An 11419-nucleotide genomic window follows, 5' to 3' on the forward strand; every position below is an offset into this window, starting at 1 on the left:
TTACATGCTTAGCAAATGCACATCCGACAATCAACTTATACAGTTGTGTTGAATTTATCCTTTATCTCACATCTGTTTCTCATTTTGTGAAAATCATCTATGCACTTAAACTTACTATAATTTATATTCTGTATCTATGAGTGGCAAAATTTAATAAGAAACATGTCAACTTCACAACAAATACAAAATTGAAATAGGCTTGCACAACTTCTATATAATAAGGCCATTTGGTAAATGTCCATCTAGAAAAATACATATGATCATATGAAAGAAGAGAAGGAAGAAGGTGCTCTCGTCATATGGGACTGTGGGAGTCCCTTGTATGATTCCTATGAATTGGCTTCACTTTCTCACCTCATTGATCGGCATATGATGGCGCTGCCGTCTCCCGGTGGATCAATTCGGTATGATGTCCAGTCAAGACTGGACAGCGGCACCATCACCACCATCACCACCATGAAGATGATGAATTTCCGTGAAGTGGGTATGTTGACCAAATATGCAGAAGGAAAAATGTGGAAGAGAAAGATGATGATCACAAGAGGAAGGAAAGAGAAACAAAACAAGCTCAAGAGTGGGTTTTATAGAATTTGTAGTGGGCTTTGTTTCATGGAGAAGCAACAGATATTTGAATGACGAAAAAGAGAGTAAATGAGTTTTGCAATACAGTTCTACAACTTACATATAATCTGATCATAGAATCGGATAGAATCGTTTTTAGATGGAGTGAGATTCACAAATTGTATTTGATTGGATGATTAGATTATGTGCACTTATGCTGTGTTTGGTTTGGAGATTTGAGGAGGGATTTGGAAAGGAAAATGAAAAAGGTAGGTGAAATGTGAATAAATCATGCCTATATTTCACATAGTTTCACACATCTTTTTCCTTTCCCTTTCTAAATCCCTCACCAAATCTCCCAATCAAACACAGCATTAGAATTTAAAGTTGAACAGAGTGCATTTTTGTTTTTTGTTTTTTTCAAATTTAAGACTTGATATGGTTTATTATAAGAATGATATTGATGGCATGTGACATGTGCTTTAGGTTTTCATATATTTGATAGATGGAGGCTGCTGAATTATGGTTGATTATTGCTGAAAATGGTATAACTTTGATCAGTTTAGAGATGATGCGTTGTTGAGTTGGATCTATTTGGCCTAAGTCGTAACCCATCTTTGCTAGGTGGGTCTTAAGTTTAAAATAATTCATAAAATATTATAGATAGGGCCATAAATGAGCCCATTGAGGTCATGTAGCAAGTTTTTTTAAATTTAGTTTGATATGTTCATAAGTTTTAACATGTGTTTATACTTATTTGTTTATATTTCAACAAATTTGAGATCAGATAGTTTTTGTAAATAATTCAAACTTGATTCTTTCAAAGCTTGTAAACTTTTTTAAGTTTAAATTGAACTCGGGTCAATAGATTTATATGTATTCTAAGACTGTATTAAAAAATTAAACTATTAAAATTCATGACATGTTTAAATGAAACTCATTTGGGGATCAATTCGAAAAATAAATAAACTAAATGGAACAACTCATCACTCTCTTTACTTGACCTATTTTCATTACAATTTATTGTCAATGAATCATGATTTTCTATCATGATTGTCACGGCTTTGTTATAGTAATTCAAGGGTTGAGGTTTAAATTGAAGTAAACAATATCATTTTAAGGTTTTTAATTTTTTTTATAAATATTTTCATTTTTCTGTAAGGGGTGAGAAAAATAATAACAATATCATGACAAAAATTATGAGAAAGGACTTTTTTGCTCATTGACACATTACAAGAATTTTTACTTTTGGCGATTAAATTTTTAGTCGCAAAAAATTAATTTTTAGTCACCAAAGGTTTTCAGCCACTAAATTATTTGGTCGCAGAAGTAGTCGTCAAAGAATTGTCGGTAAAGGTCATTAGCGACTAAAATTATTTTAGTCGTCAAATGTGTTCAATTTCCGACTAAATTTTTAGTCGCCAAAAGGTTGGACATTAAATTAAATTAGTACATTTTCGGCGATCAAACTTTTAGTCGCCTAAAGTCCCACATTTTTAACTACTAAATTTTAGTTGGCAAAGAGTTCTTGTTTTGACTACTAAAAAATTGGTCGCCTAAAGTCTCACATTTTTTGCTACTAAAATTTTAGTCGGCAAAGAGTTCTTGTTTTGGCTACTAAAAAATTGGTTGCCTAAAGTCCTACATTTTTTGCTACTATAATTTTAGTCGGCAAAGAATTCTTGTTTTGGCTACTAAATATTTGATCGCCTAAAGTCCCACATTTTTTGCTACTAATTTTTTAGTCGACAAAAGTATTTTTATTCTTTAGCTTTTGCTTTTAGCTACGAAATATTTTAATCGCCAAATGTTTGATTTTCTTTTGATCACAAAACTTTTAGTCGTCAAATATCTATTTTTATTTTTATTTTTGCTACAAAACTTTTAGCCGCCCAAAGTATTTTCCTAATTTCTTTTTAGCTACTAATTATTTAGTCCCCAAAAACATGATATTATGTTTTACCGCAAAATTATAATTTCTCCACAACCTGTCTATATTCCATGCAACATGTAATACGTGTATAAATAAAATGATACATACTATCAATCATTCCACAATCTGCATCCATATACAAAAAATAAATAACTTTAAATGTCAAAGTTCATACAAACCAACTATTGTCCAAACTAAAATAATAATTCTATACAAAATATATCACACAAAAATCAAAACCCTCCGTATACAAAAATACATTTACTACCAAGCGAAATTACCATTTGGCATGGTACAAATTACCATCTGTACCACGACAAAAGTTTTTCTATAGACCATGACAAAAGGTCATATATGTACGCCGACGAATAGTCATATATATGTACCACGACAGAATGTGATCTATGTACCATAACAAAAGGTCATATATGTACATCGACAAAAGGTGATCTATGTACCACGACAGTCATTATCTGTTAATTTCCAAAAATTTTCTGTATCAATAATAGTGAACTACACAAAAGCTGAGGACGACAAAAGTATTATATTAGTTCTATACAAAATTGAAAATTCTTCTCCATACACCAATAGGGATTATCCACAAGTCCACACAACAAAGTCATCCACAAAAAAAAAAAAAAAATAAATAAAAAATAAAACATTAGAATTGCTTACAAAATATCAATTCAGTCAGCCATAGGGAACATGTTCTAACATGCATTTAAGGTAGAACAATCGAAAAATGTCTTCTTGGAAATAAAAGAAAGTATATATATATGAATCATGCAATATTTATTCCAACCAACTGCACAAACGATCTAATATGTAATTTGTGCATCCTATAAATATATAAAGGCAATTATTAGAATATGTAGATGTTATTTTCATAAAGTTGTCACTCTTTAAACTAAGTGTTACGAGTTTTTTCGACTACGTGTAAGGCGTTTTCGACTCAAATTCCAAGCCTACGGGTCCTAATTACATTCCTTCAATTGTCATAGGTCGTAATAGTCATGGGAAAGTAGTCCGTGAGAGCCACACGATGGTTCGGGGGCTGTTTTGAATTTTTGCCCCCGAAATGTCGTTTTTCAAGTAAGTTTAAGGCGTATTCAGCTTTAACTCCCAATCTACGGGTCCTAATTACAATTTGTCATTTGTCATAGGTCGTAATTGTCATGGGAAAGCAGTCCGTGAGAGCCACACGATGGTTCGGGGGCTGTTTTGAATTTTCGCCCCCGGAAAGCTCTTTTTCGAATAAGTTTAAGGCGTATTCGACTCTAACTCTCTACCTACGGGTTCGAATTACATTCTGCTAGTTGTCACAAGTCCTATTTGTCATGGGGAAGTTGTCTATAAGAGTCACACGGTGGTTCGGGGGCTGTTTTGAATTCTTTCCCCCAAAACGCCCTTTTTCGGCTAAGTTAAAGGCGTATTCGGCTCTAACTCTCTACCTACGGGTCTAGATTACATTCCATCAATTTTCGCAAGTCCTATTTGACATAGGGAAACTATCCGTGTGAGCCACATAGTGGTTCGGGGGCTATTTTGAATTTTCGCCCCCGAAACGCCATTTTCCGACTAAGTTTAGGGCGTATTCGGCTCTAACTATAGCGATCCCGGGTTTGTCCCCTTTATGTACAGTGTTCCAGACTTAGGTTCCATGGAGTTGGTGGTTGTATGTCTTGTTGTCATCCTTTAATTCCATATATCTGAGCTTTAGGATGTGTTGAACGTGTTTCGAACAGGTGGGTTGAGCCTTAGTTCAAATTCTTGTTGCCTAGTTTTTGGGTGGTTCGCTCGAGCGGGTCCTTGTGCGCTCGAGCGGAGATTCCATACTTCCAGCATTTCGTGCCTCTGCAAAAGTACTGCAGGCTTGTTTTTCACGCTCGAGCGGGTCGCGCTCGAGCGGGCCATTTTGGCGCTCGAGCGGGTGTTCACTGTCTGAGAAAATACTAGGGGGGAGAATCCACGCTCGAGCGACTGGTTTTCGCGCTCGAGCGGATGTATTTTATTCTTGTGTCTTGGCGCTCGAGCTGGCCTTCTTGCGCTTGAACGGGTCCAGTTTTTGTGTTTGACGCTCGAGCGTCCTATCATCCGTTCGAGCGGGAGAGTCGTTTATCAGTTGGCAGCTGTGATATTTTGAATCACTTTTTACACTCTCTCTCTCTCTCTCTCTTACTTTCTAAAAATATCTTTTGAGAGCTCCTCTCTCTAGAATCTCCCTTCTCTCTTAGGATTGATCTAGTTAGAGTGTTCTTCTACCCTTTGGCCTTTACAAAAAGTGTGTTGATCGTCGAGGGTTACGTTTTGATCCGAAAAGTTTGGAGTTTGGAGCACTTTGAGTTTGGTCTCCTTCTCCGTTTGAGCTCTAACTTCGAGGTAGGGATATCCTACTCCATCTTATGAGCTTTGTCTTTAAATTTTGGCATTTTGATATGTTGGGGGTTGTTGGAAAATTTTGAGAAGGTTTTGGGGTCTTTATGTAATTTTCAAAAGTTGGGGTTTCAAACATGTAAACCGTTATGTATGTATTACATTGGAAAATGGACTTGGTGTTGGATTATTGATGAAGAATGGAACCTTAGGGTTGGCATTGTAAATATGGGAGAAAGCCCTAATTGTTATGATAAATTAATTTGTATAATTAATTTAGGGAAATGAGAAATTGAATAGGAAATATTCAAATTGGAAAGGTATGAGATTAGAGGGTGTAGTTGGATTAATTTATCGCTCACCTAGACAAAATGTTGATATTTTATCCAGTTGGTGCATTTATTTTCTGTTTAGAAATAACTGCTTTGGGCTATCGGTGGAGGATAGTCTTGATTGTTGTAGACAATGCATGATAATTAGGCAAATTAAAACTAATCAATTGAGTATGCTATCAAGTATGGTGGTTGGTATAATACATCAAAACTTTGTATTGATTGATTGAATATGTATATGATAATTGTTTATATACATTGTATTGTGTGGGAGGAGATGGGGGATGTACTCCACGGTTTATTGGAAGATGGGGGATGGACCTCTAAACCGAATATTGTTTGACATTGATACAGTACTACCATGTGTATCATTTGTGAATTATAGAACTGTTTTGATTGACATTGATATAGCACTAAAATGTGTATCATTTGTCTTGATTGATTAAATTTGTATATGATAATCGCTTATATACATTGTATTGTGTGGGAGGAGATGGGGGATGTACTCCACAGTTTATTGGAAGATGGGGGATGGACCTCTAAACCGGATTTTGTTTGAGATTGATACAGCACTAAAATGTGTATCATTTGTGAAGCATGGAAGTGTGTGTTTGATTTGATATAGCACTAAAATGTATATCATTATCATTTGTGAAGCATGGAAGTGTTTGTTTGATTTGATATAGCGCTAAAATGTATATCTGTATCATTTGTGAAGTATGGAAATCTTTTTGTTGACTTTGATACAACACCAAAAAGTGTATCCATTATAAATTTCGAAAGTATTTTAGTGATGAGTTATTATCTCATTAAATTATGTGGCCAGACTCTGAGCCTTGTTTTTAAACTTAAAGTTGGATAAGAAATGGAAAATGAATTGTAATATAGGCATGATTGTCATGAAACTGTAACATGGTATACGTTGGAACATAAGTGTGGACCATCTATCTAATGCTATTGTTTTAGTCATTATTTATAGTTGGTTTAGTGTATTTCTACTGGACTGTGGCTCACCCTATACGGGACTTCATTTTCAGGTACCGATGGTATGTCACCTCTAAGAACATAGCTTGGGAGGTTAGAGGCAGACAGACTATTTTGTTGTTGTGTTTTCTTTGGATATATTTCATGTAAATTCAAGCCAAGGGCTTAATATGTATTTGAGTTAGTATTATCTTTTTGTAACCAAGTGTTGACTTAGAAAGTTGTAAGTCTATAGGGCAGTTACTCTTGTTGTCAACGTGCAAAACAATTTGTAAGGATACTCTGATGATTGTAATATAATATCTCTTTCCTGTAACTTGACTGTATGATATTATGGGTTTATTTTGAGGGTGTTACACTAACTCTCAACCTATGGGTCCGAATTACGTTCCGTCAGTTGTCTTGTCAAGGGGAAGCTGCCCATGAGAGCCACACAGTTGTTAGGGGGGCTATTTTGAATTTTCACCCCCGGAACCTCATTTTTCGAGTAAGTTTAGGGCGTATTTGGCTCTGACTCTCAACCTACAGGTTCAAATTACACTTGATCAGTTGTCATAAGTCCTATTTGTCATGGGGAAACTGTCCGTGAGAGTCACAAGGTGGTTTGGGGGCTGTTCTGAATTTTTGCCCCCGGAACGCCCTTTTCCAATTAAGTGTAGGGCGTATTCGGCTCTAACTCCATATCTACAGGTCTGAATTACATTTCATCAGTTGTCACAAGTCTTATTTGTCATAGGGAAATTGTCCGTGAGAGCCACATGGTGGTTCAGGGGCTGTTATGAATTTTCGCCCCCAGAAAGCTATTTTTTGAGTAAGTTTAAGGCATATTCGGCTCTAACTCTCTGCCTATGGGTCCGAATTACATTCCATCAGTTGTCACAAGTCTTATTTTTCATGGGGAAGCTATTCATGAGAGTTGCACGGTAGTTCGGGGGCTATTTTGAATTTTCGCCCTTGAAACTCCATTTTTCGACTAAGTTTATGGCGTATTCGGCTCCAACTCCTTACCTACGGGTCCGAATTACATTCCGTCAATTGTCACAAGTCCTATTTGTCATGGAGAAACTGTCAATGTAAGCCACATGATAGTTCGGGGGCTGTTTTGAATTTTCGCCCCCGGAATGCCCTTTTTCGACTAAGTTTAGGGCATATTCGGCTCTAACTCCCAACCTACGAGTCCGAATTACATTCCACTAGTTATCACAAGTTCTATTTTTCATGGGGAATCTTTCTGTGCGAGCCACATGGTGGTTCGGGGGGTTGTTTTGAATTTCACCCCCGGAACGTCATTTTTCGAGTAAGTTGCATATTCGACTCTAACTCCTAACCTACGGGTCCAAATTACATTCCGTCAATTGTCACAAGTCCTATTTGTCATGGAGAAGCTGTCCGTGAGAGTCACACGGTGATTCAGGGGCTGTTTTGAATTTTCGCCCTTGGAACGCCTTTTTTCGAGTAAATTTAAAGCGTATTCGGCTCTAACTCTCTACCTACGGGTCCGAATTATATTCCGTCAATTGTCACAAGTCCTATTTGTCATGGGAAAACTATTTGTGAGAGCCACATGGTGGTTTGGGGCTATTATTTATTGTCGTCCTCAGAAAAAGCTTTTTTGAGTAAGTTTAAGGTGTATTCGGCTCTAACTCTCTACCTACAGGTCCGAATTGCATTCCGTCAGTTGCCACAAGACCTATTTGTCATGGGAAAACTATTTGTGTGAGCCACACGGTGGTTTGGGGGCTGTTATAAATTTTCGCTTCCGAAAAGCTCATTTTTGACTAAGTTTAGGGCGTATTTGGCTCTAACTCTCTACTTACGAGTCCGAATTACATTCCATCAGTTGTCACAAGTCCTATTTGTGATGGAGAAGCTGTCCGCAAGAGTCATACAGTGGTTCGGGGGACTATTTTAAATTTTTGCCCCCGGAACGCCCTTTTTCGACTAAGTTTAGGGCGTATTCAGCTCTAACTCCTTACTTACGGGTCCGTATTACATTCCGCTAGTTGTCATAAGTCTTATTTTTCATGGGGAAGCTGTCCATGAGAGTCACACGATGGTTCGAGGGTTGTTTTGAATTTTTGCTCCCGAAACGCGCTTTTTCGACTAAGTTTAGGATGTATGCAGCTTTAACTACCTACCTACGGGTCCGAGTTACATTCCGTCAGTTGTCACAAGTCCTGTTTGTCATGGAAAAACTATTCGTGTGAGCCACACGGTGGTTCGGGGGCTATTTTGAATTTTTGCCTCCAAAACGCCTTTTTTCGAGTAAGTTTAAGACGTATTCGGCTCTAACTCTCTACTTGCCGATCCGAATTACATTCTGTCAGTTGTTACAAGTCCTATATGTCATAAGGAAACTGTTCGTATGATCCACATGGTGGTTCAGGGACTGTTATGAATTTTCGCTCCCGGAAAGCTCTTTTTCAACTAAGTTTAGGGCGTATTCAGCTCTAACTCTCTACCTACGGGTCCGAATTACATTCTGTCAGTTGTCACAAGTCCTATTTGTCATGGGGAAGCTGTCCATGAGAGTCACACGGTGGTTCGGGGGCTTTTATTGATTTTCACCCCTGAAATGGTCTTTTTCGACTAAGTTTAGGGCGTATTCGACTCTAACTCTCTACCTACAGATTCGAATTACATTTTGTCAGTTGTCACAAGTCCTATTTGTCATGGAAAAACTATTCATGAGAGCCACACGGTGGTTTGAGGGCTGTTTTGAATTTTCACCCTCGAAACGCCCTTTTTTGAGTAAGTTTAAAGCGTATTCGGCTATAACTCTCTATTTACAGGTTCAAATTACATTCCGTCAGTTGTCACAAGTCCTATTTGTGATGGGGAAGCTTTCCATGAGAGTCACATGGTGGTTCGGAGGCTGTTTCGAATTTTTGCCCCCGAAACACCCTTTTTCTTGTTATTAATATTACCCACCTGCATTATATAACCCGCGTTTTTCTTAAGCCCGAGATTATTAATAGTTCCATTATTTTAATATAAGAACTCAAGTACAATGCTTTCTCTCTTTTCTTTTATTTTCTTGTTCTTTTTAATATTTTTCTTAAATTGTTCCGTCAGACAAAATGATTGGATCATTTCTTACCAGAGACCTTGTGTATGTTGCTCATTAATTTAGGGCCACATACATTATATATTAAACATCTGCATATACACACACAACATTATGTATACACACAACATTATCATACATATCCACACAGCATTATATATATATATATAAACACATTCACCTACATATATTATACATCGTGTTTGACATTTATCATAAATTACAGCCCTAAACACTAAATTTTGAATAAACCCTAAAGCAAAAATGTGAGAAAAAGGGGGAAATAGAGCAAGGGAATAGAGAGAGAGAGAGAGAGAGAGACAGACAGACAGATAGACAGACAGACAGAGAGAGATTGTGCGTGAGAGAGCTCGAGCGAGAGAGAGAGACGCCTATACGTGTACAAAGCATTATATATACACACATATATTAAACATCATCTTTCAAATTTTTAATAAATTAGAGGCACATATATTCAAACTTGAATAAACCCTAAACCAACAATGTCAGAAGAGGGAGAATTAGAGTAAAGAAGAGAGAGAGAGAAGAGAGAGAGAGACAGAGGGAGAGAGTGACAGAGAGAGATTGTGTGAGAGAGCTCAAGTGATAGAGAGAGAGACGCACGGACAGACCGTGACCAAAAGCGAGAGAGAGAGAGAGAGAGAGAGAGAGAGAGAGAACCTGCGATGTGCGGCGGTGGTGAGTTGTGACGGTGATGATTTGTGCAGGGGGCAGTAGTCGTCGTAATGTCAAACAAGCGGTAGGCTACAGTGAGGGGGATGGTTTTTGTGAGGTTTGGTGAAAGACGGTGTGTGTGTGTGTTACAAAGTGTGATGTTGTATAACAGAGAGAGGGGGGTGCGCGGAAATAAAGGATTGGCGGGTTGAAAATTGAACGTTTAGTGACTAATTTTTGTATTTGTCGGCAAAGGGATAGGTCTGCCGACTAAATTTTTTTGTAGCCAAAAGGTTACTGAACAGCAACGAAAATATTAGTCGCCAAAAGTACTATTTGGCGACTAATTTTAATTTTAGTCGGGAAAAATCAATATTACTGATTAATTTATTTTTTTTGGGCCTAAAATTTGGACTAACAGCGACCAATCAAATTTTTAGTCACTGAAACTTGAGTTTTTACCGATTAAATTTAAATTTAGTTGCCAATAAATAATATTTATTGACTAAAATATTTTAGTAGCGATATCTTGAACCAACGCCGACAAATATAAATTTTAATTACCAAAAAATATACTTTCGACGATCAAAATTTGTTTAGCCGGCAAAAATGATCACCAAGGTGCCATTTGTTGTAATGACAATTGGTCAAATTTTTTGTCCATTATCAATTCAATTACAAGTTGATCATACGGCTACTGTTCTCGGACATACTTGGCCAGGGTATTTAAGGTGATTAATATAGCTGGAGAATGAGTCAAAACATGAAAGACTTTTTATTGAATTTTTGCTTTATTAATTTTTTGGTATATTATAGTTAGGGGTGTCTGCGGTTCGGTTTAGGACGGTTTGCGGTTCGGTTTGGACCCGCCCGCATCTATGCGGTTTGGGAAAAATCAATCCGTAACCGCCCGCAATGCGGTTTGCGGTTTGTGCGGATAGGGTTCACGGTTGTGCGGGCGGTTGCGGGCGGTTTGCGGATTGAACTTTTTTTTTAAATAATTATTTTTAAACCTTTTTTCCCCCCCCATTTTGTCAATCTTTATTTTAAACCTTTTTCCTCATATTTTCTAAAATGCTCCAACATTAATAATTAATAAACTAAAACTTATAAAATAAAAAAACACAACAAATTCAATTCGTAACCTAAACAAATCATTCAAAATCTATATTCTATCATTAACTTACATTCATCCTATCCTACATTCATCATTCATAATCCAAATAAGAAAATCTTACATTAAAAATTCAACATTCATCATTCCAATCTTACATTAAAAATTCAACATTCATTATTCCTAACCTCAAAAAAAAAAAAAAAAGAGTAATTCTTCATTAACTTACATTCATCCAAAATGCAAAAAAAAAAATAAAAATTCATTAAGTTACATTCATCTAAAACCAAAACGCAATTAAAAAAAAAAAAAAATTGTTGTCAAACTTAAACTTCATTCAATACAAACCCCTGAAATAAAATTAAAACACTTCCAAGATA

The 11419-nt window shown here is 36.6% G+C and overlaps 1 protein-coding gene across 1 annotated transcript; it reads left to right on the plus strand.

Moving 5' to 3' along the window:
• The first annotated feature begins 264 nt into the window (after nucleotides 1–264).
• LOC114313263 (uncharacterized) lies at nucleotides 265–636 on the plus strand. The gene has a single exon (XM_028259638.2). The coding sequence runs from the start codon at nucleotides 265–267 to the stop codon at nucleotides 634–636; it is 372 nt and encodes a 123-aa protein (XP_028115439.2).
• The last annotated feature ends 10783 nt before the right edge of the window (nucleotides 637–11419 follow it).

The sequence above is a fragment of the Camellia sinensis genome, chromosome 11 (genome assembly GCF_055761805.1).
Source record: "Camellia sinensis isolate YWXY chromosome 11, ASM5576180v1, whole genome shotgun sequence".
NCBI lineage: Eukaryota > Viridiplantae > Streptophyta > Magnoliopsida > Ericales > Theaceae > Camellia > Camellia sinensis.

Coding starts and splice junctions, on each gene's coding strand:
- LOC114313263 (XM_028259638.2), top strand. CDS start 265: ATGAAAGAAGAGAAGGAAGAAGGTGCTCTCGTCATATGGGACTGTGGG.